The following is a 21,957-nucleotide window of genomic DNA, read 5'->3' on the forward strand; positions in this document are numbered from 1 at the left end:
TGAACTGCACCTTGCAGTATTAACTCCATGAGGCAGTGGAACAGTTTCTCCCCACGAATTCTTACTGTGAACTCCAGTATACAAAACAGCATGCTCTTGATGGAATTGAATTTGGGAGGGCCAAGCCCCACCCAGTCAGCTTCCCCTCTTGGAACAGTTTGAAAACCACTTAACTGGGCTTTGGTAAATAAGCCAAAATTGCCAACCCTAAAATAGATTTTTAAAGTCAAAACTAACAAATGAGGTGGAGGAGTCACAACAGAAGGGAAGATAATCTCCAGTATCAGGCCTATGGCTTACAGAAGGACTGGGCTCTGGAGAGAACTTTGTACCTTTTAGCAGACCTAAATCCCTCATTTGGGAAGAAGGGAGAGGTCATTTGAGGCCATTAAACCTGTTCTTTTGCCCTCACTCAGCTGACATTTAACAGTGCAGCAGATTGAAAGTTCGAGTTTCTCTTAGATGATATTACATACATTCACCGTAGTGCAGATGTAAATTAGCCATGCAAATGCAGGGAGGGCTCTTTTTTTTTTTTTTTTTTGGTGGGCTCTTTAAAAATACTAGGAAGATTGGTGCAGAGAGGAATCTGTTTAATAAACCAAATGATCAGCTTCCTGCATGTACTGCCCCGGAGGCATTTATCTTCTCCCTGCTGGTTTATCTTTCCACCTTTTAGCCCTGCTTTTCTGTGCTGCTGGGTTTTTTCCCCAATCATCAGACTGAGCTTTCCTAGCATTTTGACCACTATTTCTCCCTCATGGATACTGCTGCTAGGGGTGTCTTGTGCCCTTCTTCTTTTCTCTCTTAGCCTGCCTGCAATGTAGCCAGTATCAGGCATCCAACTAATAAGTCTATCCCTTCCCCACTTTGATTACCAACTGATGGCGCTCTCAATTTTGATATTGTACTCTTATCAGCATGCAGTATTTATTGGTGAATATGAGCATACGTTTCGTTCTGTCTTGGTCTCTGTCGCATTTTCCTCCTTCTGCCTCTCCCTGCACTGCTGTAAAATGAAAAAGTGCTTGGTCTCAAAATTGCTACATCAGTTATTCCCCTTAATAGCTTCATTGTGTGCATAGCTTTCATTAAAATGGTAAATTTTGTTCGCTTTTTACATAGTTTCAAGGTCCTATTCCCTGTTATGCTGAATTGTTAAAATTTTTTTGGATTGCCTCATAGCAAGCAGCATTCCAGATCTCCATTTTGTATGCTGGCAGATACAGCAGCTCTCTCTAATAATCCTTCTTTTAGAGGCTGATACGGAGTTTATATTTCACCTGTTGTCCTTGTTCCTGCCCCATTTATCTCTGCACATTAGAAAGAGATGTAATTTAAAGGTTTCTGTTGATCAGTTTCAAATTCTTTCTGTCCCTATTTCCTTATAAACCAGTTACTGGAATCTCTGAGGAGTGATACTGTGATCTCTGAGAGCTGTAATGCTTCCTGGAGTTTAGCCAAGGATATATGTGCAAAGGTGTCTTATGTATCTTACCAAGCTGGTGTTCTTTTAACAACAAGGATCTTAAATAGATGTCACAGATATTTATTGGACTCTTCATATAGGCCAAATATGTGGCTGGGTGCTGTATTGCAGTGAATACAACACATGCATCCTCTTCCCTTTATGAAGCTTGTAGTCTGTCAGGGGAGAGAGACATTAAAAGAATTACTTTAGAAATTAATTATCATTGTGGTAAGTGCTATCAAGAGAACAGAAAGTCAGGCGCCTGGGTGGCTCAGTCGTTAAGCGTCTGCCTTCGGCTCAGGTCATGATCCCAGAGTCCTGGGATCGAGCCCCACATCAGGCTCCCTGCTCCGTGGGAAGCCTGCTTCTCCCTCTCCCACTCCCGCTGCTTGTGTTCCCTCTCTGGCTGTCTTTCTCTCTGTCAAATAAATAAAACCTTTAAAAAAAAGAGAGAGAACAGAAAGGTCTTGCCTAGTGATTTTGAAACTTAGTACTTTAAGTACCAAAAAAATGAGTAAAAGCCAGTTGATAGGAAAGGAGGAGAATGTGCAAAGGCTCAGCAAGGCATGTACATTTAACTTCAAGCAAATATTTAACTGCAAATGAATTAATCCCTTTACTGGAGGATCTTGCTATTTAAAGAAGTCTTGTGGCAGATAATTTCATAAAGTAAATTATCTTTTAAGTAGGGGCACCTGGGTGGCTCAGTCAGTTGAGTGTCTGACTCTTGGTTTCGGCTCACGTCATGATGTTGGGATCCTGGGATTGAGTCTGCTTGTCCCTCTCCTTCCACCTCTACTCCTCCCCCACATGCGCACATGTGAGCTCTCTCTCAAATAAATAATAAAATCTTTAAAAGATAATCTTTTAAGTAAAGTAGATCTTCATTGAGCTGATTTGTTTAAATGGAACTAACCAATATTTTTCATAAACAAAATATTCTGTGGCTCTTATAGAGGCCTATTGGGAAGAAGTTTTTGCTACCCAAAGAGCGAGCCATCTTCAAGAAAAGTCTGGAAATCACCTAAGGCATTGTAGGATATCCCCACTGGTTCTATTAAACTTTCTAAAAGTTGGGCGCCTGGGTGGCTCAGTTGGTTGGGCGACTGCCTTCGGCTCGGGTCATGATCCCAGAGTCCCAGGATCCAGTCCTGCATTGGGCTCCCCGCTCAGCGGGGAGTCTGCTTCTCCCTCTGACCCTACCCCCTCTTGGGCTCTCTCTGTCACTCTCTCTCTTTCTCAAATAGATAAGTAAAATCTTTAAAAAAATAAACTTTCTAAAACTGGTCTTGTACAATTAATAGAGGTGCTACAAATGAACAAGGAAATTTGCCAAGCAAGTTAGCTGTGAGACAATTGACTAGTCATCCCAATGTTCAATTACTTATCTGATTTATTTTGTGTTCTCCCAAATGGATTTTAATATAAATGGTTTTACGTGCTAGTGACTGACTCCGATGGTTCTCTCCATCTAATTTATTCTCCATTTTACAGTTTCTCTGTCTTCAACTCATCTTTTCTTTCTTACCTTCTTGTGTCAAAAAAATTTTTCTGGGGCGCCTGGGTGGCTCAGTCGTTAAGCGTCTGCCTTCGGCTCAGGTCATGATCCCAGGGTCCTGGGATCGAGTCCCACATCGGGCTCCTTGCTCGTCAGGAAGCCTGCTTCTCCCTCTCCCACTCCCCCTGCTTGTGTTCCTGCTCTCGCTATCTCTCTCTCTGTCAAATAAATAAATAAAAATCTTTAAAAAAAAAAAAAAATTTGTTTTCTGTTCTTCCCCAAACCTAGTACTTTTTATTTGTGCCTATAAGCCCAGTTAATGGTAGACTTGCTCTATCAGCTGTCCTTGCTCACTGCTTTTCCTCCATATATGGACATACTTAAAATTGTCTTATAATTGTCTGCTTTCCCCCTGTCCATAAAGCCTCCCCTCCTATCTTGCAGATTTCGATTTATGTTTCCTAAAATGTGGTTTGTATAGTATACAGTGTAACTTCAGTTAGTACAAACTGTTTTTTTATTCTAAGTTGTTATAATGTGTATTATAATTAACATTAAAGTATTAAATAGTTCCATAAATGTTATAAAATTTTCTTTATACGTTAAATTTTTAAAGTAAATAAAAAACAATTGATACATATTATAGAAATTTTGAAAATAACAATTGTTTTCTTATACTAACACCCCTAACACTTTTCCCATGTTATCTTATAAACCTCTGGTTTGATAGGGAACAAACTCTTGGAAAGACTCTTTTAATAACTACTTTTCTCGTTATAAAATATGTATTTATTATAGATAATCCAGAAAACAAAAAGAACATTCAAGTTGTCTGTAATTCATCACCCATAGGTAACCACTGTGAAGTTCGGTGTATATTCCTCCAGTCCATGCAAAATAGCATGGTGGAACTCCAAGGTCAGGCTGACCCAGATTCAAAGCTGTCTACTTCCTTGATGCGTTGGGAAAGCATCTTGATTTTTTTTAGACCCAGTTTCCTTTATCTGCAGAATAGAACTAATAATAGAACGTACCTCGGGATTGTTAACTGGGGACTGAATAAGATAATGCCTGTAAAGAACTTAGCCCAGTGCCTGGCACATATTAGTAAGCATTGAGTACCTTTTTTGTTTGTTTTTCTGTTTTTTTTAACGTAAGCTCTACACTCAACATGGGGCTTGAACTCATGACCCTGAGATCGAGAGTTGCATGCTTTACCAACTGAGCCGGCCAGGTTGCCTGCATTGAGTACATTTTAGATAAATTAATAACATGAAATCAAACTACATGTTTTTTTTTCTGCTTTCTTTGATTATCTAACAGTGTATCTTTTCATGTCATTAAATAGTCTTTTCAGACAGTGGTTTTTCAAACTTTTTAAACAGTAATAACTCTAATCAAAATCTAGGAGGGTGTTAAATAAGTAAATCAGTTAAAAGATGGTATTATATATTAAGAACGTGAATCTTTGTCATGTATGTTTTATAGATATCCAAACTGGAGATTGTAAAACAACATGAAGTATTTTCAGTGGCAAGTGAAAAACAAGTTAATTTATCTCCACCTGCATGACTCAACAGCACCTCACACTCTTCATGTCCAGAACTGAATTCCTTGTCTTCGCTTTCAAACCTGTTCTTTCTTCTGAATTCTTTCTATAAATGGCACCACTGTACTCATGTCAGTAGGGCTTAGGAATGGGGAATGAGCAAGCAGCCATGACAATTTTCAGTGCTTGCAGTGTCTATTCATCCTGTTTCCTCAGTATTCCTCCTTGTCCCTTCCTCTCCATTCTTGCTGCCACCAGCCTGGTTAAGACCCTTGCTAGTTATTCTTTTAAGTCTGTCTCATATTGTCCAAAGATTAATTTCCTAAGATATAAATTACTGCCTTGTTCAAAAATCCTTAGAGGTTTTCTGTTGTCTACCATGTATGGTGGCATTCTCCACTGTTTCCGTCTTAACCATCTGATTCCATATCCCTTTGATCTTTATCATGAACTTTATACTACATCCAGAGCAGACTGCTTACCATTCCTTGTGTCTCAAGCCTTTGCCCCAAACTGTTCCCTTTGCCTGTAATGCCTATTTCCTTTTCTCTGTCAAAATCCTTATTTAAGACCCAATTCATAATTATGTATAAAAAAGAACAAACTACTGATACATGTAATAATAATGTGGTGAATTTCAAAAAACAGGTTAGGTGAAAAGTCAGAGACAGTATATGGTGCATGGTTCTATTTATATGAAAACCTAGAAAAGAGGGAAACCAACCTGTCGTGATGGAAATCAGAAAATAGTTGCTGAAGCGTGAGAGGAAGAGAACTGAATGGAAAGGAACATGAGAGAATTTTGGGGGGGTGGTAGAAATGTTTTCTGTCTTGTTTTGAGTAATGGTACATGGGTATATATAACTGTCGAAATACATCAAACAGACCACCTAAGATGTACGCATTTTGGTGGTTTGTTAATTATAGCTGAATTTTTTTAATTGTACTAAAAAACCTATGACAAACCTTTGACAAAACCTCTTCTGCGAAGAAATGGCCTCTGAGTCCTAATTCAGACGTTTTTTTATCTCCCTTTAGGAACTTCACACATTCTAATTTATATACACAGATACATATCTTTATCTCTTTAAAAGTAGAAATCATTATTGTCAGACATTCATCTTTGGATAACCCCTAGACTTGTTGGCTCAGCACAAATTTATTGAATAAATGTATTCTCATTGACCCTTTTTCTTTCTGTTCCTCAGGTAGAGTAGCCTATGAAAGGGAGTACCTATGAAAGGGAATATTTGGCTACTCAAAATTCAGGAAATCCATTTCAGAGAAACTAAGATTTCACTTTTTACTTGTATTTTTTATTTCTAAATTAATGCTTGAGTAAATTTTTTGATTGTAGCTACATCTGTGGTGAGTGGGCATAACTTGTCAGATTATATATTATACATATGAAACTAATGTAATATATGTCAACTACAATTAAAATGTGTTTGGTTTTTTTTGGTTTTTTGGGGGTTTTTTTTTGAAGATTTTATTCATTTGACAGAGAGAGACAGCTACAGAGGGAACACAAGCAGGGGGAGTGGGAGAGGGAGAAGCAAGCTCTCCACTGAGCAGGGAGCTTGATGCGGGGCTCGATCCCAGGACTCTGGGATCATGACCTGAGCCAAAGGCAGACGCCTAACAACTGAGCCACCCAGGTGCCCCTTTAAAATGTTTTTTAATCCAGTCATATTTTTCATTAATCATAAGAGGTGATGGTAGAATTGCTGATTTCCATTATTTTTAGTGCCTGCCACTCTTCCTGGTGCTTACTTTCCCACTACGTCCAAACAGAGGTGTTCCTCAATTATTTTGCAATAATCAATGGCAGATCCAGTATTTCGTTGTTCCCTGTTGTTTTAACCTCCAGGAAAAATGTTTCAGTCAAGCTTCACTTGTTTGCTCATGGCAAATTTAATCATTATACCTATGTTAATTCTTATACCTATGATATGTTAATTTCTCTACAATTGTATTTTAAGATATCCCTGAAGAAGTAGATATTTTAAAATTATACTTTAAATCATCTTTTTGGGAATGAAAACTTAACGTCATCACTTCACCAGAAATGACATATATGGGGCATTTGTGCTATCACTTTCTCCATCTCAGCCCATGGCAGCCATTGCCATCAATCGTGGCTTCTTTCCTGTTAAGCCCATACAGCCTCAGATTCCCTTTCAGCCTCATATTACAGACAGCCACACCCAAGCCTCTAGAATTTGGGTTGAGCATTTATCCCAGGACTGGGAAGGAAGAAGTAGAGGTAGGGAGAGTAAAAGCTGTTTCCTAGGTAATGAATTAGCCATATACAAGTGAATCTTCGGCCAAGACCTGGAGAACAATTGAAGACATTTGATTGTTAAAAGATGGGGGAAATAGCATCTGAAGTGTTAAGGGTTAAAAGTTTTATTTTAAAGCACACCGGAAGAAACTTAGACCAGGAATCCGGAAACGTGGGTGTGGTTTCAGCTCTGAGAGAGGTTCTGGGAAGATCACACAAACCCCATGGCACTTAGTTGTTGCAGCTGAAACACAATTGAACTAAACATTCAATAGGGTTCTAATTCTAAAGTTCTACAATTCTAGATGTAGATTAGATAAAAGACAGCAAATCTGTAGTCAAGTCATACATTTAAGACTTAGGAATATTACTGAGGAATTAAAAGTAAAATTGAAAATACTCTGGTTAGGGGCGCCTGGGTGGCTCAGTTGGTTAAGCGACTGCCTTCAGCTCAGGTCATGATCCTGGAGTCCCGGGATCGAGTCCCACATTGGGCTCCCTGCTCGGCGGGGAGTCTGCTTCTCCCTCTGACCCTCCCCCTCTCATGCTCTCTCATTCTCACTCTCAAATAAATAAATAAAATCTTTTAAAAAAATAAAAAAAAAAGAAAAGAAAATACTCTGGTTAGAATAGGTAGAAATGGTTTAAAAACTGCCAAGTGTCATAAACTGTGTTATATAAATTCACACCTGTGATATGAGCAGATGAAATTTGATTTTAAAGGATAATGCCGTATAACTTTATCTTCAACTTTCAATCAGGGACTTTTTTCCTCCTCTTTATTAGTTTAGGTTTAGATTTGGAAAGGCCTCCAGAAGTCAACAAATCTGATCCTAATTGAGATGTGAAATTTTTTTTTTTTTAAAGATTTTATTTATTTATTTGAGAGAGAGAGAATGAGAGAGAGCACATGAGACGGGGGGAGGGTCAGAGGGAGAAGCAGACTCCCTGCCGAGCAGGGAGCCCGATGCGGGACTCGATCCAGGGACTCCAGGATCATGACCTGAGCCAAAGGCAGTCGCTTAACCAACTGAGCCACCCAGGCGCCCGAGATGTGAAATTTTTTGTCTCTGTTAGCACTTTCTAGGCATCATGGCAACTTCATCTGAAGAAGTTTTGCTGATTGTGAAGAAGGTGCGTCAGAAGAAGCAGGATGGAGCTTTATACCTCATGGCAGAAAGAATCGCTTGGGCACCTGAAGGCAAAGATAGATTTACAATCAGCCATATGTATGCAGATATTAAATGTAAGTCATCTATACTAAGGTCTGATGGAATATTTGTTAGTAATTTTATAAAAAGATTGCTCATATAGTCTGTGGGTTTTTTATTATAGTGTCCAAAAAAATCAACCATATTGAAATAATTATAAAGTGGGATCATTGAATATATGTTATTCTGTAACCTGTGATTAATAATAGACTTTGTATAGTTTTTTTTTTTTTAAAGATTTTATTTATTTATTTGAGAGAGAAAGAATGAGAGACAGAGAGCACAAGAGGGAAGAGGGGAGAGGGAGAAGCAGACCCCCCCCTGAGCAGGGAGCCCGACGTGGGACTCGATCCCGGGACTCCAGGATCATGACCTGAGCCGAAGGCAGTCGCTTAACCAACTGAGCCACCCAGGCGCCCAACTTTGTATAGTTTTATATATGTAAATCTAGGTCATATAAAGATCTCCACATGTACTTTTTTTTAGGAGTTGCATAATAGTCCGCTAAATGGATATACAGTCATGTATTTAATTAGTTTTCTGTTGAAGAACAGTTAGGAAGTTTCCAGAATTCTTTTAATGCAAACAGTACTGCAGCATAGTTCTGTGGGCTAATATCTTTGTGAGGTTGTATGTGTGAGATACATCCCTGCAGTAGATTTACTGGTCCAGATGGTTCATATGTTTAAACGCATTAAAATGATAGATGATGGCACATTGCCCTTTAATAAAATTGTATCATTTAAGCAAGTAGTCTAATTAATCTTCGGTTATGTGGCCATCATCTGTTGAGAGAAGATAGACTCATTTTTTTAATTGGACGGAGATAGGAGATACAGGGGTAAAATTGTGGTATCTGAACTGCAACCATTAATGTGAATTCATTTATTTTCCTGGATATAAAATTCTTCTCCTAGATAAAATCCTGTGTAGATTTCAAGGAACATGACACCTCAAAAAATAGTCAACCTTACACATTCAAGTGCTCAATTTATAAATGTCCTTTGTGTGTAAACAGTGGCCCTAAGAACTTACCTCTACTTTGCTGCTGGAAATGACCAAGATTTTCATCTATCTCCACTGAAATAACTTAGAATTTTAATTTCAAAAGGAAATACTGTTTAAATTTCATCATAATTAGGTCCTAAGCTATCTGGTCTTTTGTCCACTATTCTGGTAATACTACCTCCCTTTAAAAGTCTGTGGAAGGGGCGCCTGGGTGGCTCAGTCGTTAAGCGTCTGCCTTTGGCTTGGGTCATGATTGCAGAGTCCTGGGATCGAGCCCCGCATCGGGCTCCCTGCTCAGTGGAGAGCCTGCTTCTCCCTCTCCCACTCCCCCTGCTTGTGTTCCCTCTCTCGCTCTCTCTGTCAAATGAATAGATAAAAATCTTTTAAAAATAATAATAATAAAATTCTGTGGAAAAGTGCCTCACCAAGTTCCTCCTACTATTCTTACAAACTAACATTTGTACCAGAAGAAACTCCGAAATTAGGAACTGCCTCTATTAGCATTTCTCTTAAACAGGAAGCTGGTCCTGTAGCTCTGCAAAACACGTACTCATTGTGATACCCACACATACAATAAAGAATATACCCTTCTTCTATTTCTCGACAATTCTTCTGTTATTGAGAAGGAGAGCACATACCCAAATCTAGATCTGCACCAGATCAGTTTTTGTTTTAAGTTGAATATTTGAAAAAAATACCCATTTCTGAAAGGAACCACTGAAAGTTATCAATAGTAAATGACTAAGGTGAAAATCAGCAGTTAAGTAAGCTAATTAAAAAACTTCAGGGGGCACCTGGGTGACTCAGTTAAGCTTCTGCCTTCAGCTCAGGTCTTGATCCTGGGGTTCTGGGATCGAGCCTCGCATTGGGCTCCCTGCTCGGCAGGGAGTCTGCTTCTCCCTCTCCCTCTGCCTGCCGCTCCCCCCTGCTTGTGCTCTCTCTTTCAAGTAAATAAATAAAATTAAAAAAACAAAAACACGTCAGAAGTAGACCTCTCAGAGGCAAAGTCTAAGATAGAGCAAGGATAAAGCAATGACTGAGAAAAGATGCCTAGAAAGGGGTGATGGTTTTGTTTTTGAGAAATAGAATACCAGAGTAGGCTGGCTGACAGTGTAAATTCCTCTATATTGCTGTTTTTGGTGGTAAGATATTTTATCTAAACTGTTGATCTGGAAGCCGCATCTTTATTGAAAAAGTTTGTTTAGGAGCTAGGCGATTTGGGTTGTGAGCTCTAGGCAGCTTGTTTCACACTACCAAGAGTCTCCCATTTCATGGGACAAAGCCCCTCCATCTCTCTTCCCCTGACAAAGACAAGCACTACTATTGCCATGAGGCCCACTACTTTAAGAGTACAAGTTCTCCATTATGTTGGTGATTTTGAGGTTCCCCACCTCAATTTATTATGAAAAGTTTCAAAGTTAGAGAAAAATTTTAAGAACGATACACGATATGTCCCACTTACTATTATGCGTGCAAACACTTTGCTCTGTAATATTTTCACACCAAGAAATTTTTAGTAATAAGTAACGTTTCCCCATTTGTCCCAATAACGTTTTCTGTAGCAGTGATTTTTTTTTTAAACTATATCCAGTCTAAGCTTCACAGATGGAGTTGTAGTATCTTCAGTCTTTATAGGCTTATCACATACCACATTCTGATTATGTTTGCTTGCCTCCTCAAGGTTTTCTATAATCTATTTGTGTAGACCTGTATTTCTCAAAAACTGAAAGGTCTACAGGCTTGATTGTACTCAGATTAAACCCTCGCAGCAAGAACACCTAGGTGATGGTATTTACTTATTATCCTATCCCCCACAGAAAGCCCATAGTGTGAGGTTGTGCCACCCACTTTGGATGAGATGAAGTTTCATCACTGGGTTGAAGTGGTGACACCAGATCTCTCAGATGTAAAATTATGTATTCTTTGCAATTAGTAAGACATGGGCTGTTTTGGAGTTTTTTAAATTATGACAGATCATTTTTATTAATAATGTTTTTTGGATTCAGATGTTCAGGGTGGGTTCAGGACTCCTAGTTGGCTATTTAGAGATCTGCCGCAGTTGAATGGAAACAAAAGCCCTTTAGTATCTTGAGGTGGAGGCAGTGAGTGAGAAGGGCCACACAAAGGGGATAGTAAAGAAGGAAGCAGAGTGTTAGCAGTGAATTTGTTAAACTGTGCTCTGATTATATGGGATTATTTGAGAAGAGGGCATTTCTGCAAAAGCATTAAGATTGGAGCAGGGCCCCTAAAGCCCAAAGGAATTCTGAATTTTCTTGGGGAGAGTAGCCTGTTGTTGGACAGTTTCCAGTGTGGGTGTCCTCATCTAATTTGTCTCATGCTTCTTTTTAGGCCAGAAAATCAGTCCAGAAGGAAAAGCTAAAATTCAGCTTCAGCTGGTGTTGCATGCAGGGGACACAACTAACTTCCATTTTTCCAATGAAAGCACAGCTGTGAAAGAGCGAGATGCAGTGAAAGACCTTCTCCAGCAGCTGCTGCCCAAATTCAAGAGGAAAGCGAATAAAGAGCTGGAAGAGAAAAACAGGTGAAGGGGGAAAAGAATAAAGAGACGCTAAGTTCTCTCCAGTCTTTTAGTAGAGTAACAGCTTGTTATTTCTTATCCCTTGTGCTGCATTAAATTAAATTAACTGCCTCAAGCCTAATATCTGGTGAGGAACACAACTGAGACTCAAAGGTGATAAGGTCCTTTCATTCCTTCTCCTAGTTCTCTTCACAAAGATGACAGGAAAGCATTAGAAGTGTATTTGTAAGTGAGAAACCTGAAAGAAATCACATTGTAAAAAAGTTGAGAAAACATGAAATAATGAGTTTCTGATAAGACAAATTATTCCATCGCCAATATCTTCCATGCCATCTATGCTTAAGTCTCTAAGTGCTTATCACTGAGAAACTGGTGGCCAGAAAATCTCAACCATACCTCCTCTCTCCTCTTTCACGTTCATATGTGAAAGAGAATGCAGTACAGTTCAAATACAGGCATGATGACCTTTGTATCACTGGATATAGAGATGAATAACACCAAATCCATACCCTCAAAGAGTTTATTCTTTGCTTTTTCAGACTTCCATTTATCTTCATTTGTTCCTCCAAAAACGTTTTTTGTTTGTTGTAATTACTAACAAATGAACTAAATGACCTCTGCTGCTCCAGCATCATAAAATGGAAGTCGAGTGTCTCGGTTTCATGTTGTTAAAGTAGTTAAACTCTTTTTAAAGTGTTACATAAATAGCGTTTTATTGTAGAAGTTCAATATATTCAATATATTCTATCACCAGAATGCTGCAAGAAGATCCTGTTTTGTTTCAGCTTTATAAAGACCTTGTTGTGAGTCAAGTGATCAGTGCTGAGGAATTCTGGGCCAATCGTTTAAATGTGAATGCAACAGAGAGTTCTACATCCAATCATAAGCAAGATGTTGGCATTTCTGCAGCATTTCTGGTATGTGACCCTTCTAGATTTCTGAAGGGAAAAGAAAAAAAGAAAGAAAACCTTGGTATATGTGTTAACAATGCCATTTTATTGGTAAAACTTAGCATTTCCTTAAAGTAAATTAGTGAATACTTTGTTATCTATAGTATTCTTCTAAAATATAAATATATGCAGTACTGGGGTGCCTGGGTGGCACAGTCAGTTAAGTGGCTGCCTTCGGCTCAGGTCATAATCTCAGGATCCTGGGATCGAGTCCCACATCAGGCTCCCTGCTGGGTGGGGAGTCTGCTTCTCCCTCTCCCTCTGCTATTCCCCCTGCTTGTGCTCTCTCTCTCATTCTCTCTCTCTCAATAAATAAAATTTAAAAAGTATATATATATACAGCATTTTTTAAATAGATACTTTTTGCTAGCTATACTTTTTGGTTTGGGGACTTGACCTTTACATGCTAGAAATTAAATGGACTTTAATAAAGAGAATCTTTTAGCAATTGGAGTAATACTTGTTTCCCCTAATTCTTTTAAATTTAGAACTTTCTGATACCTTTCTTTGTGATTGCTGTATTTATAATGCAGAGTTAAATTTGTAATGACCATGGTGTTATAGAAGAAGTAAGATTTATAAAATGTATTTTAGTGAAAAATTGGGAATACCTTACCTGTAGAATTAGAAAGTCGGATTCATTTAGTCTATACCTGGTAGAACCAAAGTGGTATTTATTGCATTTAACAAAAATTTGAGTACCAGTTACATGTTTAGCATCTTCTTGGGTGCTTAGTAGTGAATTGAATTAATAAGGCCTTCCCTAAAGAAACCAGTCAGATAATATTTGTTTAGTAACCAAAGTTTATAGTTGTTTTGGTAACTCTACAAGTATTATGTTAAAGCTCCACTAGCTATCTACCTATTTGACTATGTTGAATTTTCAAGGACGCAGATTTTACACATCAGTAAGATTATGTGAAACCAAGCCAGGCTTCTTTGAGCCCTCTCTCAATGCCAGAAGTAAGGGTGAGGAACTTAATTTCTGTCTCTGTAGTTTATTCAGAAAGTCTGTTTTGCCAGCTTTGTCCAGTGTCTATTATATGCTTACACATCTTCCCCCGATATTCTAATGAATATATATGTGTGATCTTTATTTTAGGCTGATGTCCGGCCCCAAACAGATGGATGTAATGGTCTGAGATACAATTTAACCTCTGATATCATTGAGTCCATATTTAGGACGTATCCAGCAGGTAAGAAGAATCAATTTTTCCACATAGTTGAAATATTTCTTTGGATGAATTCAGTAATACATCAGTGAAAAACAAAAAGCTTTACCTTTATTCCTGATGAAGTGCAATAAAATATGTGAAGACATGGTAGTTATTAACGAGTCGGTATATAATGTGCTGTCATCAGTTCATTGGTATGCTGACTTTCCCATTCTTCCATCAGTGGTTCTTAAACTTTATTTACCCTTCAGCATACCTGCACAAAATGACCTGTTCCAGAGGCATCAATAAATGAGTCTCTACAGCATTAATTTAGATCATCCTTCATGCTGCCTCCAGAGTGACCTTTCTAACCCACAAATCCTTACCCTTGCAGAAACCATCCTAAAAGTATAAATGACTTGACCCCAGCCTTAGTAATTTATGCTGTGCAGCCAAGGTTGAGAACCATCACTTCAGTTATTCTACTGACTAAACAGTTCTCTCTCCTCACTCCCTCACTCCTGCTCCATTAGTCTTTGGAAACAGATATCGGGACCCCATAGAACTCAAGTATTGCCCACTGCCACCGCTATAAAATCCTGACTTCTTTGGGCAGGTAGAAGCCTCCCCTTTGCTTCTGTAGGAGCTTATGTCTGCTTCAGAGAGTTATCAAATTGTAATGTAATTATTTTCATACTTTTCTGATAGTAATAATTATATAGTGTTTATTATATACCAGACACCATTCTGAGGCCTTTATGTATATTAACTCATTTTAGTCATTACAAATAATTCTATGAAGTGGGCACTCTAACTACCTTTATATGACCGATGAGGAAACCAAGATGCACAGAGATTATGTAATTTGCACAAGATCATATAGATTGTAAGTGACAGACCTAGAATTTTTTTTTTTTTTTTAAGATTTTATTTTTATATATTTGACAGAGACAGCAAGAGAGGGAACACAAGCAGGGGGAGTGGGAGAGGGAGAAGCAGGCCTCCCGCGGAGCAGGGAGCCTGATGCAGGGCTCGATCCCAGGACCCTGGGATCATGACCTGAGCCGAAGGCAGACGTTTAACCATCTGAGCCACCCAGGCGCCCCCAGACCTAGAATTTTAAGCTCAGGCTCTCTGGCTCAAGAAACCATGCTTTTAACTTATTTGCTGATTGGACTGTGAGCTCTTGGAATGTGCTGAACTGAGAGTCTGTTGAGTATTGATTCTTGGTATTTCTACTAAAACTTTGAAACTTATTAATTCTCTTGGAGCAAGACAAGGTTTTGTTTGTAATTTGTGAAGATTCCTAAAAGTAGTGTATCACCTAATCTCTCAAGTTATATTTATTACAACTAGATTATTATATACAGTATATAAAGTTGAGCAGTTCAACCTAGTTTTTACTATTAGTATATATTTAAATTAATTTGAGAGATTTTAAGAAATGGAAATTCTGTATGTAACTTTTATGTTTTTTTTCTACAGTAAAAATGAAATATGCAGAAAATGTTCCCCACAACATGACAGAAAAGGAATTTTGGACACGTTTCTTTCAGTCCCATTACTTTCACAGGGACCGGCTGAATACAGGATCAAAGGACCTCTTTGCAGAATGTGCCAAAATAGATGAAAAAGGTAGCTGTTTATCCCTGACACACATTAAATTTAATTTGCTGCTCTCTAGTCATAGTGCTGTTAGTGAGTTTTTTATTTCTAAGGAAGGTCAGACTTGACCAACTTTTTATTTCATTGCTTTTCCAGGGTTAAAAACAATGGTTTCATTAGGAGTGAAAAACCCACTACTTGATTTGACAGCTTTGGAAGATAAACCATTAGATGAGGTACGTAGTATTAAAAGAATTTATGAGAGGGGTGCCTGGCTGGCTCAGTTGGTAGAGCATGTGATTCTTGATCTAGGGTTTGTGAGTTCGAGCCCCATGCTAGGCATAGAACCTACTAAAAACAAAAAACATACATATTTTTTAAGGTTTTATTTATTTATTTGATAGAGAGGGCGCCTGGGTGGCTCAGATGGTTAAGCGTCTGCCTTCGGCTCAGGTCATGATCCCGGGGTCCTGGGATCAAGTCCCACATCGGGCTCCCTACTCAGTGGGGAGCCTGCTTCTCCCTCTGCCTCTCTCTCTGTCTCTGATGAATAAATAAAATCTTTAAAAAAAAAAAAAAGAGAGAGAGAGCACAAGTGGGGGGAGGGGCAGAAGGAGAGGAAGAAGGACAAGCAGACTCCCCAGTGAGCACAGAGCCTGACACAGGGCTCAATCCAAGGACCCCGAGATCACAACCTGAACCAAAATCAGACACTTAACCAACTCTAAGCCACCCAGGCACCCCACAAAAAAACAGATTTTAATTAAAAAGAATTTATGAGATAAAACAAGTCTTCCTAGTCTTCAACTAGTTTAAAAATTGCTTTCAGTGTAGATATTCCACTTTTGAGAATATAAAATAAAGTTTTGTTATTTGGAGTGATTTATCAGAAGTGCTTGTCAATAGCACTGTTTGCTATTGCTATTGCTAATTGCCTTGAAAAACTGAAATTCCTATATGACTTGCTAAAACTTTTTTAAAAGAATTTTCCTCCCACTGGTACTTCTCTAGGTAATGTGAAGGCTTAACGTATTTGTGAGTCAAGCTTTATTCTCTGACATTAATCTAAAGAAATGTGGATAAATATCAGTAGGCCAAGAAAAGATAACAAACATTTTTCCATAGCCCAGTGTTTGTCAGACTTTGATCACACCCGTGACCCTTGCCCCGCACTAGTTCCAATAAGTTTCAACAGCTAGACCACCAAGTATGCACCACCTACCTCCACATCGTGACCACAGACTTACAGATGTATCCAGTCACGGGGAAAGATGGGATCCCTTTTGATTGAGGGATTCCCTACCTCTCAATTCCATCCCTGCTCTTACTTGTAAGCTAGGAGCCAGCCTTCCTCAGTTATTCTCTTCACACTCAGATATTCATTTTCTTACCTTTCTTTTGGCTCCTCTTCTGCTGGCCATATACACATGCTAAACCTTCCTGTCTTGTCTTTTTCTAAACTTTTTCCTTTATTTTAGTGTATGGTACTCACGAGGTGAGGAAACCAATGTTTAAACTTTTGATCTACAGTCTTTAGCAGAAAATAATCCTTGGTGCCCAGATGAGTCGTTTCCTTAATGAAATTGAGTTTTCTTGATAATTCTCCACATTCAGGCACTTCCTTTGTAAATTTCAACATATTAAAACATGGCCCTCCTTAATCATCCTGAAAAAATGAAGCTTTGTGAAGCTTAAAGGTATAGCTTAATATGGGGAAAAGATTTTAGTGCCTTTTTTTTTTAATTTTAAGATTTTATTTGAGAGAGAGACCAGAGATTACAAGCAGGCAGAGGGAGAGGAAGAAACAGACTCACTGCTGAGCAGGGAGCCCGATGTGGGGCTCGATCCTGGAATCCTGGGATCGAGCCCCGCATCAGGCTTCCCTGCTCAGCAGGAAGCCTGCTTCTACGTCTCCCACTCCGCCTGCTTGTGTTCCTGCTCTCGCTATCTCTCTGTCAAATAAATAAATAAAAAATCTTTTTAAAAAATGTAATAAATAAAAATAAAAATGATGGGGAGCCTGGGTGGCTCAGTTGGTTAAGCGACTGCCTTCGGCTCAGGTCATGATCCTGGAGTCCCTGGATCGAGTCCCGCATCGGGCTCCTTGCTCGGCGAGGAGCCTGCTTCTCCCTCGAACCCTCCCCCCTCTCATGTACTCTCTCTCTCTCTCTCATTCTCGCTCTCTCAAATAAATAAATCTTAAAAAAAAATTAAAAAATAAATTTAAAAAAAATGATGGTATATTGGGGGGTGTCTAGCTGGCTCAGTTGGAAGAGTATGCGACTCTTGAGTTTGGGATTGTGAGTTCGAGCCCCACTCTGTGTGTAGATTACTCAAATTTTTTAACTTTAAAAAAAATGATGGTATATTACACATAATCGTGTGTGACTTTGTTCTTCACTTTGCCTGTTATCACTATCAGTTCAAGGTAAACCATAGTTAAGTACATAGACTCTAAAGCCAAACTACCTGGCTTAGACTGTCATTTTTTTTTTTTAACATTTCTAAGCCCAGTTTTCTTATAAAATGAGGTTGATCGTACTGACCTTAGCAGGGAGTAGGAAAATTGAGGAGATGTTGGTTAAGGGTACCAGCTTGCCACTAGCAGATAAATAAGTTCTAGAGATCTGATGCACAGCATATAGTCAACAATGCTGTATTACAAACTTCAGAGTTGCTGCATCTTAAGTCGTCCTTACCACAAAACAGGAAATGATAATTACATGACATGACAGAGATGTCAGCTTTAGGGTAATCATTGTAATATATAAATATCAAGTTAACACATTTTATACCTTTAACTTCTAAAATATTAATGTGTCAATTATATCTCAGTTGAAAAAATGCAATACAAAAAAGGTGTTGACTTTATAGGATTGCTACAAGAGTGAAGAGTGTGGTACACAGTGAGTGTTCAACAAATAATAGGTGTTACTATTATTTGTTTTTAGTGCCTGCCCACTATTCCATTGTATGGACATGTAAACATTTATATAACCAATCCCCTTAATGGAAATGTTAGGTGATTAAGTTTTTCCTTTGGTGCCTCTTTTTCCTCTATCATCCTCTAGTTGTTGTAAACTCTCCCATGATACGACCTTTGGCCACCTTCTGAATACGTCATCTTCATTCCATTGCTTAAATAGCGCCTCCTCTCCATCCGGTCACTGTATCATGCCATCCTCTTTATTTTCTTCATACCATTTGTTATTTTCAAAAGTGATCTTCTCTCAGTAGAATATAAGTTTTGTGAGGGTGCCTCTTGTTTACTGGCCTATTCCCTGCATGTGGCATATAAAAGGCATCAGTAATTATTTGATAAAGGGATGAATGGTATAGGAGTCTTTTTGTAATCTTTCATTTACCTTTTGTAGCCTTATGTCTCACCAATCCCTGACCCACACTTCATTCAAGGTGTAACTGCAGTACAGAAAAACGCCATGACACATATGCATTATGTTGTTTGTACACCTATATTTAAGCAGTTTCCTCCCCTGAAATGTTACTGTCTTCATGTCTGGCTTGCAAGCACTTGATCAATTTATGGTGCTCCATGAAGCTTTTTTGAACTTACTCTGCTCTCCTCCAGTGGGATTGGCTCCTTCCTCATGCAGCACATAGAAGTCTTAACTATGTGTCCTGGCTTACAGCCCAACACCCTACTAACTAGTATTCTGGCTCATTTGGCACAAGGTCTTAACTTTCTGTCTGTAAGGCCTAGTACAAACTCAGTACATGTTTGAAAATATCTGTTTCTCTACTATCTCTTTTTACAGAGTTTGGAAAAGTTGACTACCCTTGCTTAGACTAATACTTAAAAAGTTATAAAGCCAGAATTTGAATCCATATTTATGTGACTCCAAAGTCCATGCTTTTTTTCCACTGTATTCTATTTCTTCATTTAATATTTTGCAAACTGTATCCAAAACTGCTCTTTAAAAAAATTCACAGTTCGGGGCACCTGGCTGACTCAGTCTGGAGCATGCAATTCTTGATCTCAGGGTTGTTAAGTTTGAGCCCCACATTGGGTGTAGAGATGACTTAAAATATTTTTTTTTTAAATGCACGGTTTAAATTTTTGTTTTTGTTTTTTTTAAGATTTTATTTATTTGAGAGTGGAAGAAAGAGCACAAGCAGGGGGGTGGGGCAGAGGGAGAGAGAAAAACAGACTCCTTGCTAAGCAGGGAACCCGATGCGGGGCTCAATCCCAATGGTCCTGGGATCATGACTTGAGCCACTGAGGCACCCCAGAATGCACGGTTTAAGATTATTTTTGTGATAGCAGAAGGGGCACATTGTCTTTTTTATGTGTATGTAACTTTTTATTTATTTATTTATTTGTGTATGTAACTTTTTAAATATTTATCTGTAAAAATTGAGTAATGCTCAGAATTAATATAGTCCCATCATGCAGAGAATTTTTTCAGCTAAACGTGTCTCTCATAATGGATAAGAAAACCAGAACTTTATTTTGATTTTTAATCTTCCAAATTGTTTCTCACAGGGCTATGGCATTTCTTCCATGCCATCTACTTCTAATTCTAAATCCATAAAGGAGAATAGTAATGCTGCCATCATCAAGAGGTTTAACCATCACAGTGCCATGGTCCTGGCAGCAGGTCTCAGGAAACAGTTAAGTATACATGCAAAGGTGCAATAACTAGGCTTTTCAAGGTAGCCAGATGGAATTGTGTTGTTGTTCTGCTTATCGTTTTTAACATTTTCCCCCTTTATTTTAAGAGAAGCACAAAATGAACAAAATGGTGAGCCCAGCAGCATCGATGGAAATTCTGGAGATGCAGATTGCTTCCAGCCAGCAGTCAAAAGGGTATGGGTAAAAAGTTCAGAAGGTTTAGAGCTCAGGTTTCTCCAGATACCTTGTATAACGGCTAGAATTTTATGTTAATCCTTGATTACTTCAAATGACTCCATTCTTTTGGCCAAGACATTAAGCATTTGGCATAAATTGTAGAACGTTTTAAAGAATCTTGGTTTTAACTTGCCAGCCAGCTTTCCATGCACTCCTGTCTATTAACTGTTCTTACTGGTTTTGTTCTCTTTTTTCCTTCACATGTACACATACACACATATTGACATACAGTTTGTGTTCTGGGCAAGAGTATTCAACAAAGGCAGTATGACAGGAAGAAAAACTAAAGGTTTGTGTATATGATTTTAAAAGATAGGATTGGGGCCTCATATTACACCTAGCATTTGTGAGTTAGAAATGTGTTCTTATTAAATTTCGAAGAAATCATTTGGGGCTGTGGGGGAATATGGACAGAATTATCTACTTCCATATTTCTTTCCTTAAAACTTTGCCAAGCTACTCTGCCTCTCTGTTTTTTCAAGTTCCTCCCCAGTTATAAAAATAAATACGATGAAGCTTTCTTAGAGGGCAATCAAGCAATATGTATTAAAATTTTAAGGGTCTATGCCCTTAATTCCATTTTTGGGACGGCATTTCATTTTGGACAGTTATTTAAAAAGGAAAAGATGTGCAGGTATTCAGATACAAATACTCATTACAGTATTATAATAAAATAGCAAACATTCTAGTAATAATATCTGTGGTATGCCCATACAATGGAGATTGGTGTAGCTATGAATAACTTGAAAAGGATTAATGACTTACTGAATTAAAAAGAGTTCACATATACCATAACAGTAGCTTAATTCATAAAAAATTAAATTCAAGAAATTGGGCACCTGGGTGGCTCAGTCGGTTGTGCATCTGCCGTAGGCTCAGATCATGATCTCCCGGAATCATGAGCCCCACATCGGGCTCCCTGCTCAGCGGGGAGTCTGCTTCTCCCTCTGCTCCTCACCCCACCCTTGTGCTCTCTCTCTCTCTCAAATAGTCTTCTTTAAAATCCAAGAAACCCATTTTTGAGTTGTTGAAAATATTAGGGGGTGGGAAACAAAAATGAAGGAGTTCATACCCTCAGTGTCTATAGGGAAGACGAAAACAAAAGTTTCTCAGAATAAAGCTTGAAGTATAGTAATTGTGTTATTTATAGGAGGAATCAAAGAAAATAAAAATTCATGAATTAAATAAATGAAAAGTTCACAGGACAGACTGTGTGATACAATTTCACATGTAAAAAAATGCTTATGAACTTTTTAAAAAACACCTTCAAAAGAATATGCTAAATGGTTATCTTTAAGATAAGTCTTACACTTTAGTTCATTTTCCAGTAACTTAATGTTTCTAAAGGCGCATATACTTCTTTTTATTATTATTATTTTTTAAGATTTTATTTATTTAGGACGCCTGGGTGGTTCAGTCGTTGGGTGTCTTCCTTCGCCTCAGGTCATGATCCCAGGGTCCTGGGATCGAGCCCCGCATCAGGCTCCCTGCTCCGCGGGAAGCCTGCTTCTCCCTCTCCTGCTCCCACTCCCCTGCTTGTGTTCCCTCTCTCGCTGTGTCACAGGCGCCCCACATATATACTTTTAAAATTAACAGAGCCAGGGGAACCTGGGTGGCTCAGTCGGTTAAGCATCTGCCTTCAGCTCAGGTTATGATCCTGGGGTCCTGGGATTGAAGCCCCACATTGGGCTCCCCACTCAGCAAGGTGTCGGCTTCTCCCTGTCCCTCTGAACCTTCCCCTTTTCTCATGCTCTTGGCCTTCTTTCTCACTCTCAAATGAGTAAAAATTTTTTTTTTAACAAAGCCAATAAGATT

At 38.6% G+C, this 21,957-nt stretch overlaps 1 protein-coding gene across 2 annotated transcripts in view; it reads left to right on the forward strand.

The window, feature by feature from the left end:
* The window catches only part of GTF2H1 (general transcription factor IIH subunit 1), a 38,340-nt gene that overhangs the window by 1,142 nt on the left and 15,241 nt on the right, over window positions 1-21,957 (forward strand). For both annotated transcript variants that reach the window (XM_035012418.1, XM_035012419.1), the window contains exons 2-9: window positions 7,880-8,048; window positions 11,371-11,563; window positions 12,315-12,477; window positions 13,613-13,706; window positions 15,153-15,302; window positions 15,429-15,508; window positions 19,777-19,904; window positions 20,013-20,100. In XM_035012418.1, coding sequence (XP_034868309.1) covers window positions 7,895-8,048; window positions 11,371-11,563; window positions 12,315-12,477; window positions 13,613-13,706; window positions 15,153-15,302; window positions 15,429-15,508; window positions 19,777-19,904; window positions 20,013-20,100 — 1,050 coding nt within the window. In that variant the 5' untranslated portion in view covers window positions 7,880-7,894. The remainder of the gene's footprint in view (window positions 1-7,879; window positions 8,049-11,370; window positions 11,564-12,314; window positions 12,478-13,612; window positions 13,707-15,152; window positions 15,303-15,428; window positions 15,509-19,776; window positions 19,905-20,012; window positions 20,101-21,957) is intronic.

The sequence above is a fragment of the Mirounga leonina genome, unplaced genomic scaffold (assembly GCF_011800145.1).
Source record: "Mirounga leonina isolate KUSES-001 unplaced genomic scaffold, KU_Mleo_1.0 Mir_166, whole genome shotgun sequence".
In the NCBI taxonomy this organism is placed as follows: Eukaryota; Metazoa; Chordata; class Mammalia; order Carnivora; family Phocidae; genus Mirounga; species Mirounga leonina.